The sequence below is a fragment of the Canis lupus genome, chromosome 22 (genome assembly GCF_048164855.1).
Source record: "Canis lupus baileyi chromosome 22, mCanLup2.hap1, whole genome shotgun sequence".
Taxonomy (NCBI): Eukaryota; Metazoa; Chordata; class Mammalia; order Carnivora; family Canidae; genus Canis; species Canis lupus.
The window spans coordinates 24,687,412-24,702,803 of NC_132859.1; the positions used below are offsets into that span (position 1 = coordinate 24,687,412).

The 15,392-nt window shown below is 37.5% G+C and overlaps 1 protein-coding gene across 3 annotated transcripts in view; it reads left to right on the forward strand.

The window, feature by feature from the left end:
* The window catches only part of PIK3R4 (phosphoinositide-3-kinase regulatory subunit 4), a 77,659-nt gene that overhangs the window by 53,148 nt on the left and 9,119 nt on the right, over window positions 1-15,392 (forward strand). For all 3 annotated transcript variants that reach the window (XM_072792812.1, XM_072792811.1, XM_072792813.1), the window contains exons 13-14: window positions 292-457; window positions 11,145-11,309. In XM_072792812.1, coding sequence (XP_072648913.1) covers window positions 292-457; window positions 11,145-11,309 — 331 coding nt within the window. The remainder of the gene's footprint in view (window positions 1-291; window positions 458-11,144; window positions 11,310-15,392) is intronic.

Genomic DNA, 15,392 nt, shown 5'->3' on the forward strand with positions numbered 1-15,392 from the left:
TTTTCCAGGTGGTAAGTGACTGTTGTGTACTAGATGGTAGGGAGGGCCCCAGATTCAGTCTTTCTAAGGCTGTTTGCTCAACACTTAATTGCTATCTTGGATGTCTTACTCAGTAGTAGCTGAGTAGTAGTCATGGTCTAGTAGGCCATTCTGTATTGGCTAGCTATCCGTACCCTTTGTTTGATTATTATGATTGTTCTCATGCTGGTCATTGATGGCTGTAGCTGGAGGTGAGAGGAATATTCTATTTGTAAACTATAGTTTCACACATACTCCTTTGCTATTCCTTAGGGTGGCGTCCTAAAGGGCTACTAGTTGCACATCTCCATGAACACAAATCTGCTGTAAATCGAATTAGAGTCTCTGATGAACATTCACTTTTTGCAACATGTTCAAACGATGGCACGGTGAAAATCTGGAATAGTCAAAAGATGGAGGGGAAGACCACCACTACCAGGTAATAATATTTGGGAGCAGAATCCATTTATTCAGTCAATAAATGTTTATTGAGTGCTCATTTTGACAGGTGCTGTTTTAGGAACTGGGGATATAGCAATGATAAATGGACAAGAATACCTGTTCTCTGGAGCTTTCCCTTTTGTGAGAAGTGACAAGCAATAGTATAAATAAATAAAACATGTAGTATGTTAAAAGGTAAAAATGTTTTGGAGAAAAATATAGCAGGAAAGAGGAATAGGGTATAGAATAGGGATTGGGGTAGATGGAATTTTAAATAGATTGACCAGAGACTGCCTCACGGAGAACTGTCATTTGGGGAAAGACCTGAAACAGGTGAAGGAAAGAGTCATGTGGATATCTTGGGGAAGAGCATTCCAGGGAGAGAAAAGAGGGATTTCAAAAGCCCTGAGTTAGAAAGATGTTTGGCACGTTTTGAGGAACAGCAGAAATGCCTGTGTGGCTGGAGTAGACTGAGCCAGAGGGAGGAGTAAGCAGGGCCAGATTACGTAGGGCCTTGTAAGCTATTGTACAGGACTTAGACTTTTATTCTGAGTGAGATGAGCCTTTTTAGGGTTTCAAGCAGAAGAGAGACATGATCTTACCTAAATTTTAATAGAATTACTATGGGTCTTTATTGAGAATACTAAAGTAGTTAGAGGCTATTATAGTAATTCAGGCAGAAGTAGAGGTAGTGGGAAATGATGAGATTCTGGATATACTTTGATGGTAGAGCCAACAAGATGTGCCAAGTGGGTTAGATGGAGTAAGAGCAAGAGAAAAGAAAAAAATGATGGAATGGCTTGCTATGTAAGGAAAACACTGTACCATTGCCCTACTGTTATGGCCAAGATGGAGACTAGTGATGACTTGAAATCTCTAAGACTCTTTATGCATGGGGTAATTTTGGTAAGTGTGATTTAGATTTGTACATTTTTATAGTAATATGCCTTCTTGGTGTTCAGTCTGTTTGTCTGCCAGTTCCCCATTCCCTCATCCTCATTGGTCCTACCACATTCACATTTGTTCTGTGCTTAGCTTGGCCTGAGTCTGAAAAGAAAGCTACTAGAAATCAAAATCGAATTTCATGTGTTAAAAAGATGTGGATAATCTCTCGTTATCATTTCAGTGACTACAGTTAAACACAAAATCATCAAAATATCTTTGATAACTAAAATAAGTCAAAAGTTTACTTTTAACAATATGATACAGTTTTGTGCTGTTTATTATTTTTTTAAAAATAAATAAATAAATATTTTTTATTATTTTTTTTAAAGAGTAAGAGTTCTTACTCTATGTTTAATTATCTTCATGTTCATTTTTCCTTGGCATTGCATTGGTTGGAACAAATAAAAAACCAATAACAGAATCCTGGCTCCATTTAGCAAATTTTTGTCAACATTTTATTATGAAATTTCAAACTTACAATTGAAGTTGAGTTTCACAGTGAACATTCATATACTTGCCACACAGTCTGTAATTTTACTGTATTTGCTATGTCACATAATTATCCTTCCCCTTATCAGTTCATCTTTATAAAATGTATTTCAAAATAAGTTGCAGACATCAGTACACTTCCCCTAAGCACTTCAGCTTATTTATATATTAACTAGAGATCAATAAGTGTTTATAATTTTTTTGTTTGGCACGAAATTCATATGCTATAAAATACACAGATCTTAAGTGAACAGTTCTGTGAGTTCCAACAAATAACATACACTTGGCAACTAAACCACTCTCAAGTTATGGAATGTAGCCATCTCACCAGAAGAGTGCCCCCTAATGTCCCTTGATGGAAAACCCCTGCCTACAACCATTTTGATTTTTTCCCCCCAGTGTTAGCATTTTCATTAGCATTTCCTTTTCTTTCTTTTCTTTTCTTTTCTTTTCTTTTCTTTTCTTTTCTTTTCTTTTCTTTTCTTTTCTTTTTTCTTTTCTTTTCTCTTTTCTTTTTTTCTTTTTCTTTCTTTTCTTTTCTTTTCTTTTTTAATATTTTATATATTTATTCATGAGAGACAGAGAGAGAGAGAGAGAGGCAGAGACATAGGCAGAGGGAGAAGCCGGTTCCATGCAGGGAGCCTGATGTGGGACTGGATTCTGGGACTCTAGGATCTTGACCTGAGTGGAAGGCAGGTGCTCAACCACTGATCCACCTAAGCCTCCTCATTGGTATTTTAAACACTTTTTTCAATGGCTCTTTGTCATTATCAACATCAGTTGAATTCATTGTCCCTTTTATTAGGGGGAGAAGTTCAGTTGACTTGTAAATCTCTCAAGAAATAATTTGGAATCATTGATTAACTTTACAAAAGCCTCATTTGTTAATTCCCAAATGGTTTTTATTAACCAAGCCATGCCTTCTGTATTCCAGTATCATATTTTAAGCAGTAGTATCCCAGAAAATGTGGCAGTTTAGCAGACTGTATAATCTTTGGGAAGTTTATATGATAATTAGGAGATTGGATTTCCTCTGGATGCATCTGCTCTCTTGCTTTTCTGTAACACCTGCTGTCTTGTAGAGTGCAGTAGGCTGTGGCTTGGGGGTGCTTCATTCCAGTGTGGGGAAGAGGGGGAGGGAACAGAATGTGTTGTCCTCATCACATGACTTCATGAACTAGATTAGGAGAGAAGCAGGCCATTATTATTGTCAGATCCAAGTGAGGAACAGCTGGTGTCTGGAAAAGAGCAGCAAAACTCTTTTTTCTTAGGAAAAAGTATTTTCTTAGGAAATAATACTAGTACATTTCTGACTCTTGAGGTTTTCCCCCTATGCATTATGTTGGCTGACTACCCAGTTCCCAGTCCTGACTTTCTCATTGAATATGATAGTGATTTAGGCCATGCGGTTCTTGGCTCTGCCATTTTCTTCTTTCTTTTTTAAAAAAAGAGTTTGTTTATTTCATTGAGAGAGAGAGAGAAAGATAAACAAGTGAGAGAGAGCATGAGTGGGGTGAGGGACAGAGGTAGAAGCAGACTTCTGAGCAGGGAGCCCAACAAAGGGTTCTCTCCTGGGACTCTGGGATCATGACCTGAGCCAAAGGCAGATGCCTAGCAAACTGAGTCACTCAGGTGCCTCATTTTCTTCCTTCTTGAGTTAGAAACTAAAAGTTCAGCAGTAGAGGTAAGATTGGATAAATAAGTGCTGGTGCAAATACAAAACTGATGTGGGAATACATTTTTGATATAAAATATATCACTACATTGTGTGAGAAGGTAGGTTTAAGAAGTAGGTTTAAGAATTCGTAGGGTTTCTATTTTTGGAATGACAAAGTAAGGATTTCTAAAAATCTGTTCTCTAATAAAAATAGAACACTAGTAGATACTGTCAAAATCAACTTTTTCAGAACTCTAGAAATTAAGTCCTGCATTAGTCTGAAGTGTTATTCAAAAAAGTCAGCTTAGGGATCCCTGGGTGGCGCAGCGGTTTAGCGCCTGCCTTTGGCCCAGGGCGCGATCCTGGAGACCCGGGATCGAATCCCACGTCGGGCTCCCGGTGCATGGAGCCTGCTTCTCCCTCTGCCTGTGTCTCTGCCTCTCTCTCTCTCTCTCTCTCTGTGACTATCATTAATAAATAAAAATTAAAAAAAAAAAAAGTCAGCTTACTCTCAGAAGAATGAGCCATATGTTCCCTAATTTTATCCTTTACCAAGCAGTGCAGTAACTTTGAAAATTAATAGCCCCCCAACCTTTTATCAGGCTGTGCGATAACTTTGAAATTAGCAGTCCCAGCACTGTGGTACCCCTGAAAACCAGCAGCTTCGCAGTGACTGGATGGGTCATAATGGCATAAAAGCCCCATCTCTCAAGAAATGTCACTATTTGACATTTCTGCCAGATTGCTATAGTTCCATTTTCAAAGTCTGTTTTTATTTGATTTGACTTATCCTGTTCTTTGAGGAAAACTCTGCCCACAGAGCATTTGTTGAAACTATCATTGCTATTTGTTTAACATTGCAGCAGCCTGAGGTGGCATTACCAGTTGTAGCTAACAAGCTTAAAAGGAAGCTTTAAGGAACTTAAAAGGAAGAACTAGGGAATGAGAGGTCTGTAGAGGCCATTGAAAAGTTCAGACTTATTCATAGACATCTGGAAGGCCACATGCATGCATAGGGTTGTGCGCATGCCCAAGAAAGAACCGAGAAGATCCGGAGCTCTTGCCTCTGGCCGACCTTGAGACTCTGCAAGCAGGAAATGAGAGATAAAGCAGAATTATAAACTGCTTTGTTGAAAGTGTGCTGCAAACACACAGAACCTCAACAAAGGCTAGGACACTTATCATTTCAAGGCATGTAAGGAAATGTCTGGAATGTTATTTCCGAATACTGTTATTTCCAAATATTAGAATATTATTTCCAAAGTTAACATATTAATTAGAATATCTAGTTTTGAACAAAAAATTGCAAGTCAGGAAAAGAAACAGGGAAGTATGGTCTATACACAGGAGGCAAAAAGCAGTTAATGGAACCTATGCCTCAGTAATCCTGGAGACTGAACTTACTAGACAAAAACTTTAAATTAGCTATTCAAAATATATTCAAAGAATTAAATTGTGCCTAAAGAATTAAAAGTAAATTAAAATGTCTCACCAGGTATACATATTAATAAGGAGATAGAAGTGATCAATAGAAATTCTGGAGTTGAAAAGTATAATAACTGAAATAATAAAGTAAGTGAAATAAATGATTAAACACCACATGGCTACATAACCAGTGGTTCTAAGGGAAGTTAGAAAACAACCACCACAACAACAAAAAAACAAAGGGAAGTTAGAGAACACTTTGAGATGAATGAAAATGAAAACACAACATGCTAAAACTTATAAAATCCAGCTAAAGGAGTGTTCAGAGAGAAATTTATAGCTGTAAACATCTATATTTAAAAAGAAGAAAGATCAGGGTGCCTGGGTGGCTCAGACAGTTAAGTGTTTGCCTTCAGCTCAGGTTATGATCCCAGAGTCCTGGGAATGAGCTCCACCTCAGGCTTCGTGCTCAGTAAGGAGTTTGCTTCTCCCTCTCCTCCTACCTTGTGCTTTCTCTTGCATTCTCTTTCTCTCTCAAATAAATAAAAATCCTTAAAAAAAAGGAAGAAAAATCTTAATAACTTAGCCTTAGCCTTAGGAAACTACTAAAAGAAGAGCAAAGCAAACCCAAAACAAGTAAAAGGAAGGAATTAATAAAGACTAAAGAGGAAATAACCGACGAAAGCAAAGTTTGTTCTTTGGAAAGATCAAAATTGTCAAGCCTTTTCTTCAGTAACCAATATAAAAAAGAGAGAGGACTGAGATTACTAAAATTAGGAATGAGAGAAGTGGCATTACTACTGATGTGACAAGTAATAAAAGAAATTATGAAGAGAACACTATAAACAATTATATGTCAACAAATAACCTAGATGAAGTGAACAAATTCCTAGAGAGACAGAAGCTGTCAAAAATGACGCAAGAAGTAGAAAATCTAGGGGCACTTGTGTGGCTCAGTTGGTTAAGCATCTGCCTTTGGCTCAGGTCATGATCCCAGGACCCTGGGATCAAGCCCCGCATTGTCAGACTCGGAGCCTTCTTCTCCCTCTCCCCTGCTTGTGTGTGCATGTGGGCTTGCACTCTCTCTCTCTCTCTTCCTCTCTCTCTCTGTCTCTCTAATATGTAAATAAAATATTTTAATAAAAAGAAATAGAAAATCTGAATAGATTTAGAACAAAAAGATTTAATTAGTTATTTAAAAAAAAATTCCCACAAAGGAAAGCCCAGGCCTCATGGTGAATTCTACCAAACATTTAAAGTAGCAGCATCCATCTTTCAAAAACAGATGAGGGAACGTTTTCTAATTCATTTTTTAAGACCAATATTATCCTGATGCCATAACTTGACAAGTACATCACAAGAAAACAATAGTCTAATACCCCTAATTAATATAAGTATAAAAATCCTAAACTAAATACTGGTAAACTGAATCCAGCATATTAAAATGATTATATACCATGACCAAGTTCAGTTTATGCCAAGACCGCAAACATGTTCAACATAGGAAAATCAGTCAAGGAATAAATACGATGACTAGAACAAAAGATAAAGACCAAATGATTATCTCAGCAGAAAGCATTTGACAAAATCTCATACCCTTTTATAACAATTCAAACAAACTGATACTAGACACGTACAAAAAACCCACAGCTGACATCATACTTAATGGTGAAAGACTGAAAGCTTCCCCCCTGAGATGAGGAACCAGATAAGGATGTCCACTTTTGCCACTTCCTGGAGGTTTTAGGGCAGTTAGATAAGAAAAAGAAATAAAAGGCATACAGATTAGAAAGGAAGAAGTAAAACTATATTAGCAGACAGCATAATTTTGTTTATAGAGTATCTTAAGCAATGGAAAGAAAACCTATTAGAACTAACACATGAGTTAACCAAAGTTGCAGAATACAAGAGTATGCTGTATTTTTATATACAGTAAACACATTTGCATTTCTGTGTGCAAAGATCCAAAGGTGATATTAAGAAAACAATTACATTTACAGTAGGATCAAAAAGAATAAAATATTCAGGAACAAATTTATTAAAAAAGTACTAAAACTGTAGTATATTGAAGATTACAAAACATCATGGAAAGAAATTATAGAAGAACTAAATAAATGGAAAGACATCCTATCTTCACTTAATGCTATACATAACATTATTAAGATAGCAGTCCTCTCCAAATTGAGGTATAGATTCAGGGCAATCCCTATGAAATTTTCAGCATTTCTGGAGAAATTGATATCCTGATTCTAAAATTCATAAATTAATGCAAATTACTTAAATAAAAATACTCTTGAAAGAACCAAGAATGAGATCTCAAACTTCCAGATTTGCGGCAGAGTTCAATAGTCAAGAGAGTGTGTTATTGACATAAGAACATGCATATAAATCAGTGGTATAGACTGACTTGCAAAATACCTTTATGATCATTGTTTTTTTGTTAAGGGTGTCAAGACAGTTGGGGGAAGGAATAGCATGAACAACTGGTTCTGGGTATTCATATGCAAAAGGGTAAATTTCCAGTGAATTTTAAAAAATGGATCATAAACCTAAATGTAAGAGCTAATCTGTAAAATGTATGTATATAACTTTTCATGACCTTAGATTAGGCAAGTGTTTCTGAAACATAACCTCAAAAGCACAAGTGACAAAAGAAAAAATAGACAAATGAGACTTCATCAAAATTACAAAATTTGTGCTTCAAAGGACCCTGTCAAGAAGATGAAAGGACAACCCCGAAAGCAAGAGATATTCTTGTAAATATAAATACACATGTATATATATAATCATACTTTTCCAACTCAGTAATAAAAGGACAGTTAAAAAATAGACAATGGATTCAAATAGATGTTTCTCTATATAGGACCAATAAATATACAGAAAGCTGCTCCACATGATTAGTCACTAGGGAAATGCAAATCAAAACCATAGTGAGATACTTCATGCCCACTAGAATGGCTATAATCAGAAAGACAATAAGAAGTGCTGGAGAGGATGTCGAGAAATTGATACCTTTATACCTTTCTGGTAGGAATGTAAAATGTGCAGTAACTGCGGAAGACAGTTTGGCAGTTTCTCAAATGCTAAACACAGTTATCTAATGATTACCTCTCAATTCCACTTGTAGGTATAAACCCAAGACAGTTGGGTTCACACAAAAATGTGTACACACATTTTCACAGCAGCATTATTCATAATAGCCAAAAGGTGGAAACCACAATGTCTGCAAGTTTGGAATGGAAAACAAAATGTGTATGCTCCATAAAATAGAGTATTATTTAGCCACAGAAAAGAGTGAAATAGGGGCGCCTGGGTGGTTCAGTGGTTGAGCCTCTGCCTTTGGCTCAGAGCATGATCCCGGGTCCTGGGATCAGGTCCTTTATTAGGCTCCCTATGGGGAGCCTGCTTCTCCCTCTGCCTATATCTCTGGCTCTCTCTGTCTCTCTCTCATGAATAAATAAATAAAATCTTAAAAAAAAAAAAGAGTGAAATACACATACTACAATGTGGATAAACCTTGAAAACGTTATGCTAAGTGAAAGAAGCCTGATCCAAAGATCAGCTAGCACATTGGATGATTCCATTTATATGAAATGTCTGGAATAGGCAAATCCACAGAGACAGAGAGACAGAGAGACAGAAAGTAGATTTAGTACAGATCTTCCTCGATTTATGATGGAGTTATATCCTGATAAAATCATCATAAGTTGAAAATACCATAAGTCAAAAATGCATTCATTACACCTAAGTTACCAAACATCATAGCTTATTAGCCTAGCCTACCTTCAAGTGTGCTTAGAATTAGAACACTTACATTAGCCTACAGTTGGGCAAAATCATTTAACACAAAGCCTATTTTATAATAAACTGTTGAGTATCTCATGTAATTTATTGAATACTGAAAGAAAAACAGAATGGTGTGGGGCTTCAGAATGGTTGGGAGTTGGGTTTTTACCCTTGTGATCATGTGGCTGCCTAGGAGTTGCAGCTGGCTGCCACTGGTTAGCATTATGGGAAGATTATATGGCTAGCATGTCACTAGCAAGGAAAAGATCAAAGTTTGAAGCATGGTTTCAAACTGAATGCCTGTTGCATTGACACTGTCATAAAGTTGAAAAATTTAAGTCAAAGACCATCTGTAGTTGTCAGGAGCTGGGGAAATGGAGGAGTGGGAAGTGACTGCTGATGGGTACAAGGTTTCTTTTTAGGGTGATGTAATCTTGAATTAGATAATGGTAATGGTTACAAAACTTAGTGACTATACTATCAATCTCCTTAAAATAGGTAAATTATATCTCAATATTAAAAGAGAGGAAGATAGAGCAAGCAAATGCAGGAGACTGAGCAATATTGGTATTCCTTTCTCTACAAATGCCTTGTCCCTGGCTCTCTTTATTTGTCTACCATACTGGTTGGGTCCCTGTAGGCACCGTGTTTGGGAAGTGTATCCAAAGACTCACAGATGTTTACAGCAGCATTATTCATAATAGCTAAATAGCAGAAACAGCACAAATGTTCATCAGTTGATGAATGGGTAAAGAAAATATGTAATTCCATAGAATGGAATAATACTTGGCTGTAAAAGGGAATGGATGAACCTTGAAAGCACTATGTTAAGTGAAAGAAGCCAGATACAAAAGGCATCATAATGTATGACTGTTCACAAGAAATCTACAAATAGGGATGCCTGAGTGGCTCAGCGGTTGAGCGTCTGCCTTTGGCTCAGGGTGTAATCCTGAAGTCACAGGATTGAGTCCCATATCGGGCTCCCTGCATGGAGCCTGCTTCTCCCTCTGCCTGTCTCTCTCTCTCTCTCTCTCTCTCTCTCTCTGTGTCTCTCATAAATAAACAAGATCTTTAAAAAAAAAAATCTCCAAATAGGCAAATTCATAGAAAACTTAAGCAAATTAGTTTTCAGGGGCTGGCGGGAGAGGAAAATGAGGAATGAGTGCTAATGGATATGAGGTGGGCTTTCTTTATGGGCTTTGTAGGAATGATGAAAATGTAGAATTAGATACTGGTGATCTATGCAGAATTCTGTTGACATACTAAAAATCACCGAATTACACACTTATTAGAATACTATATTGTATCGTGTCCCAACAAAGCTGTAATTAAGAAAAAGTGAACTAGAGAGTAATGATTAATAAAAAAATATGATTTCATATTTATTTAAAAAGCAAATATGAATATATTGTAGTATGCATAGAAAAACCTTTTGGAAAGATATATAATAAAATGATAATAGTGTTTCTCTCTGGGTGGTAGAATTATAAATGTTTTTACTTTTTCATATTCATTTCTGTATTTTAATATTTTTTTATAATATGTATTGGCTTGTATAATAAAGTAAAACAAATAGAAAAGAAGGAAGTGAATAAATTTGGTGATTAGGTGCTTATGATCTTTCAGAAGCATGGTCCTCTAGAAGGATGAGTATGCATCTTATGAAGGAGGTGCTGAAAGAGGGGATTGGTGATAATAGGAGGCACCCTGTGTAGATCATCTATTCAAGTTTGACAGTGAATTTGAGAAAGGGGAGTAGACAGCTTGAGACGTCAGGATGTGTGTGAGAGAGACTGAATATAATAAATATTTTGCATTTATAAGTGTTTTATCATTTACATTTTTTTTTTTTTTTTTTTTGTGCTTCACTGTGTTCCAAGTAGAGAAGTTAGGGCAGTCCTGTTTTGTAGATGACTAAACTGATACACAGGAGGGTAAGTGGCTTGCTTGCCCAAGGTCATATGGGTAGTCAGTACTGAAACTCAGGCCTTGCATTCCAAAGCCAGTGCTTTTCCCGCTGTGTCAGGCTGCATTCTAGGAATTATAGATTTACTAAAGGGTGCAAGAGTAGGGTTTGAGGTATTGCAAGAATGGAAGGAGAATGGATGAAGACAAGAATGGCAGCTCCAGTTGGAAAGGAGGATGGACAGTCTTTGTGTGATAGCAGAGAAGTGTGTGGGGATGGCCATTTGAAAATATGAGAAGAAAAGGTGATTTTATGCTAGTGCTTTTGAATATGATTCTTAGGTTATGAGAGCGAGATGAAACAGACCTCAGACTAGTAATTTTGTTGGTTAATAGCCATGTGGTTATTTATTTAATAATAGTAATAATAATGCTTGTATGGCCCTTGCAGAAATGTGTTCTGTTTTCTTTTGTGCAGATCTACTCTTACATATAGCCGAATTGGAGGACGTGTCAAGACACTTACATTCTGCCAGGGGTCCCACTACTTAGCCATTGCATCCGACAATGGTGCCGTTCAGCTTCTTGCAATTGAAGCTTCTAAGCTTCCCAAGTCTCCTAAGATTCAGCCTCTGCAAAGCAGGTATCTGTCATGTTTTTAAACTGCATTTAGTGCATGAGGGTAATTTAATCTTACTTTGTCAGTGTAGTTTGGATGAACTGAGGGCCTCTTGGATTGTTCTTCTTCTTTTAGCACATGAAATAAATAAAACTGTGTTTTCAGCTCATATCTGTCCCATGCAGTTAGTTTCAGAAAACTATGTCTGCGTATCTTCTTTGTGTCGAAAGGTCAGAAGAGTGGCTTTGAACTTGTGGCTTGTCCCAGTCTGGAATCTGTTCCAATAACCTAATTATCAGTTAAGTCTTCTGTCTCAACTATGAAAAGTACAACCCTAGCTGGCTGATTTTGAGAATGCGAATGTTCTTCATTAAAGAAAACTCCAAACGTTGTCAGCATTTTGTCACTTGGCATTAAAATGTCTGAAGTTGTTGGGAACATGGAGTGCTGCTTTTTGTCAAATGATTTGCTTATCATTGTAAAACAAAATACTGGCTGATTTTATTTAAGAATTTCCTTCATTTCTTAGAAATTGTGGTTGCTCACAGATTAAACACAGGGGTAAGATATTTAAAGATAAAGCAGAATAGGTTTTCAATTGACCAGTATGTGCTACACACCGAGGATTCCAAATACAAATAAGATGGATACATTAGGCTCTAAGACACTACAGTCTATTGGAAGAAACAGACCAGTTAACAGAGGATTTTGATTGCAGTGTAATACTGTGCCCATGTTACAGGGACAGGGGGAACCAGCTTGCAGGGGATGGGGGAGAAGACCTGGAAGATGGGAGACCAGATGTGAGTTAGGCAGCCAGAGCAGGGGGTGAGAAAGACATAAGACATGGCAGGCAGAGGGGGTGGATCCCACAGGAAGAAGGCAGAATGAGCAGATTTTAATAGTTAAGTGGATTATGAGGCTCGGCTCTTGGTGTGGTTAACGAAGGAAAGGTTGTATGTTGGATCATCTAGGATTTTATTGTTTTTTTTTTAATTTTTATTTATTTATGATAGTCACAGAGAGAGAGAGAGAGGCAGAGACATAGGCAGAGGGAGAAGCAGGCTCCACGCACCGGGAGCCCGACATGGGATTCGATCCCAGGTCTCCAGGATCGCGCCCTGGGCCAAAGGCAGGCGCCAAACTGCTGTGCCACCCAGGGATCCCGGATTTTATTGTTTATATAATTTTATTTATAGTTTTGTTTTGCCTTTACAATTAAAAATATGCATTATGTTGAACACATTCACTGAACAGATTTAGGCAGCTTTTGTTAAGGACATATATATTGTTTTCAACAAAAAAATACCTGCCAGTTTTTAAAAAAATAGTTTGAACAGAGGATGACTGTACAGCAGTATACCTATCGAGTTCCATGGAGCTTAACCAACAGCTGTTGGCAGAGTGTGTTGTGTGATGACTGTGCTGGCAGGACACATAGAGAGGCATGCACATTCCTCCCATAGGTACCTCACAGCTGACAGCACTTTCTACTATGAATGTTACTGTCTACCCTGAGCAGACATTGACTACATAGATTGGGAGAGATTTTGCCAGAACGTTTAGTAGATTTCACTGATAGCAGTTGCTCAAAAAAAACCTTGCCATGAGTCTTTTTTTTTTTTTTTTTTTTTTTTAGTTTGCTTCATTCAATCAGATTGACTGTTGTTGTGGCTCTTAACTAAATTTATAGCACCTTTTTACATTTTATTTGGCATTTGGACTTTCCATCATCTCTCTAGGGGAAATACAGTCAGTATTAGAATGTTCGTAAATATAGTTGTTTAAGACCTGGCAGAGTTCAGCAAACTATAGCCTACAGTATGGCTCATAAGCTAAGAATGATTTTTGCATTTTTAAAGGATTGTAAAAAATGAATATGCAGTAGAGATATGTGACTTGCAAAGCCTAAAAGCCTAAAATATTTACTATCTGGCTCGTTACAGAAAATGTTTGCTGAAGCCTGATCTAAGAGATAAAATTAAAATAGTGTTGCTGCAAAAGCATGATATATACTGATTAAGGAGACTACTAGTCAATATGTTTATGAATTCTTTGTGGTTTAAAAATGCCTCAGGTTGAAAAAAAATGGCATACCCATGTAATGGAATAGTACATAAAAAGGAACAAAAAGAAATCAGTGTTATTTTATTACAAGCAATGAATCCTAAATCTTTTTTGCTAATGAAAGAAGTCAAACCCAAAAGGCTATTAATTGTATGTTTCTAACTATGTGACATTCTGGAAAACAAAATTATTGGGAGGAATTGAGATCAGTGGTAGTCACAGGTTGGGGATGGGGTAGGAGTTGATTACAAAGGGGCTGCACAAGATTATTTTGGGGTACTTGTCCTGTGGTAGAAGATACATGGCTTATACATTTGTCATAATGCATAGTGTGCCCCAAAGAGTGAATTTTACTGTATGTAGGTTAAAAAAAAATCAACCCAGATATAGGAGGAAAAATAGATGTAATCTGTGACAAATCAATTTACTTATTATACAGATGAATCATATAGTCACATTGAAGAGTGTGGGCAATAAGGGAACCAGCCTAATGCCTTTGGAAAACAGGTTTAATTGGATACTGCAAGGCTAATGACAGAAGGACCTGAACTGAAGCACTGTGTCTAGTTGGTGGTTTTTCACGGAAATATGGTTTATCAATTCCAAAACTACTTTAATTGTATACTAAGGTTGAATGATAGGTAAATATGTAGGTAATGAGAGCCAGGCTTCTCACCGTTGAAGAAAGAAGTTACAAATAAGAAAAGGGGATGGCTCTTAATCACAGGGAACAAACTGAGGGCTGCTAAAAGGGAGGGGAGATGGAGGGATGGGGTAACTGGGTGATAACATTGAGGGCATGTGATGTAATGAGCATTGGGTATTATATAAGACTGATAAATTGGGATCCCCGGGTGGCTCAGTAGTTCTGCACCTGCCTTCGGCCCAGGGCGTGATCCTGGGGTCCCAGGATCAAGTCCCACGTTGGGCTCCAGGCATGGAGCCTGCTTCTCCCTCTGCCTATGTCTCTGCCTCTCTCTCTCTCTCTCTCTCTCTCTATAATGGATAAATACATAAAATCTTTAAAAAACCAAAAAAAACAAAAACAAAAAGACTGATAAATCACTGACCTCTACTTCATAAACCAGTAATACATTATATGTTAATTAAGTGAATTTAAATAAAATTTTAAAAAATCAAAAAAATAAACCCCCAAAAAGACATTTGGACATTGAACAAACAACAAGAATACCATGTGAGGTTGGAGGCTGAAGTTGGAGTGATACGCTGCAAGCCAGGGAATGCCAGGGATTACTGTAATCACTAGAGGCTAAGAGAGAGGCATGGAAGAGACTCTCTCAGAGCCTCTAGGAGGAACCAACTCTGCCAACACTTTGACTTTGGATTTCAGTCTTCCAGAACCATGAGAGAATAAATTTGTTTTGTTTTGCTTTAAAGATTTTATTTATTCATGAGAGAGACAGAGAGAGAGGCAGAGTCACAGGCTAAGGGAGAAGCAGGCCTCCCACAAGGAGCCTGAATGCCGGATTCAATACCAGATCCCAAGATCATGCATTGAGCCAGAGGCAGATGCTTAACCGTTGAGCCACCAGGCGTCCCAAATTTCTGTTGTTTTAAGTGAAAAAAGAAGAGGAGAGGGATGGCTAGAATGAACCCTGGTGCTGGATAGTTATCAGTATGGACTCATGATATATGTGTGTATATATGTTTGTATACGTGTGTGTGTATATATGTGTGTGTTTGTATACATGTGTATATATGTATACGTGTGTGTGTTTGTATACATATGCACCCATACACATGAAAAGACACAGAAGTGGAGATATGAGTGCAGGTACCAGGTGTAGTATACATATTTCCTAGCTCTGGCCATTGAGAGGGACCAGAGCAGGGATACGCCTCATAGCAATGAACACTTAGCACACAGACCTTGGTTTTTAAATACCATTCTTCTGGGGTACCTGGGTGGCTCAGTTGATGGGCATCTGACTTGATTTCAGCTCAGCTCAAGATCTCAGGATCATGGGATTGAGCCCTGTGTCAGTCTCTGTGCTCAATGGAGAGTCTACTCGATATTCT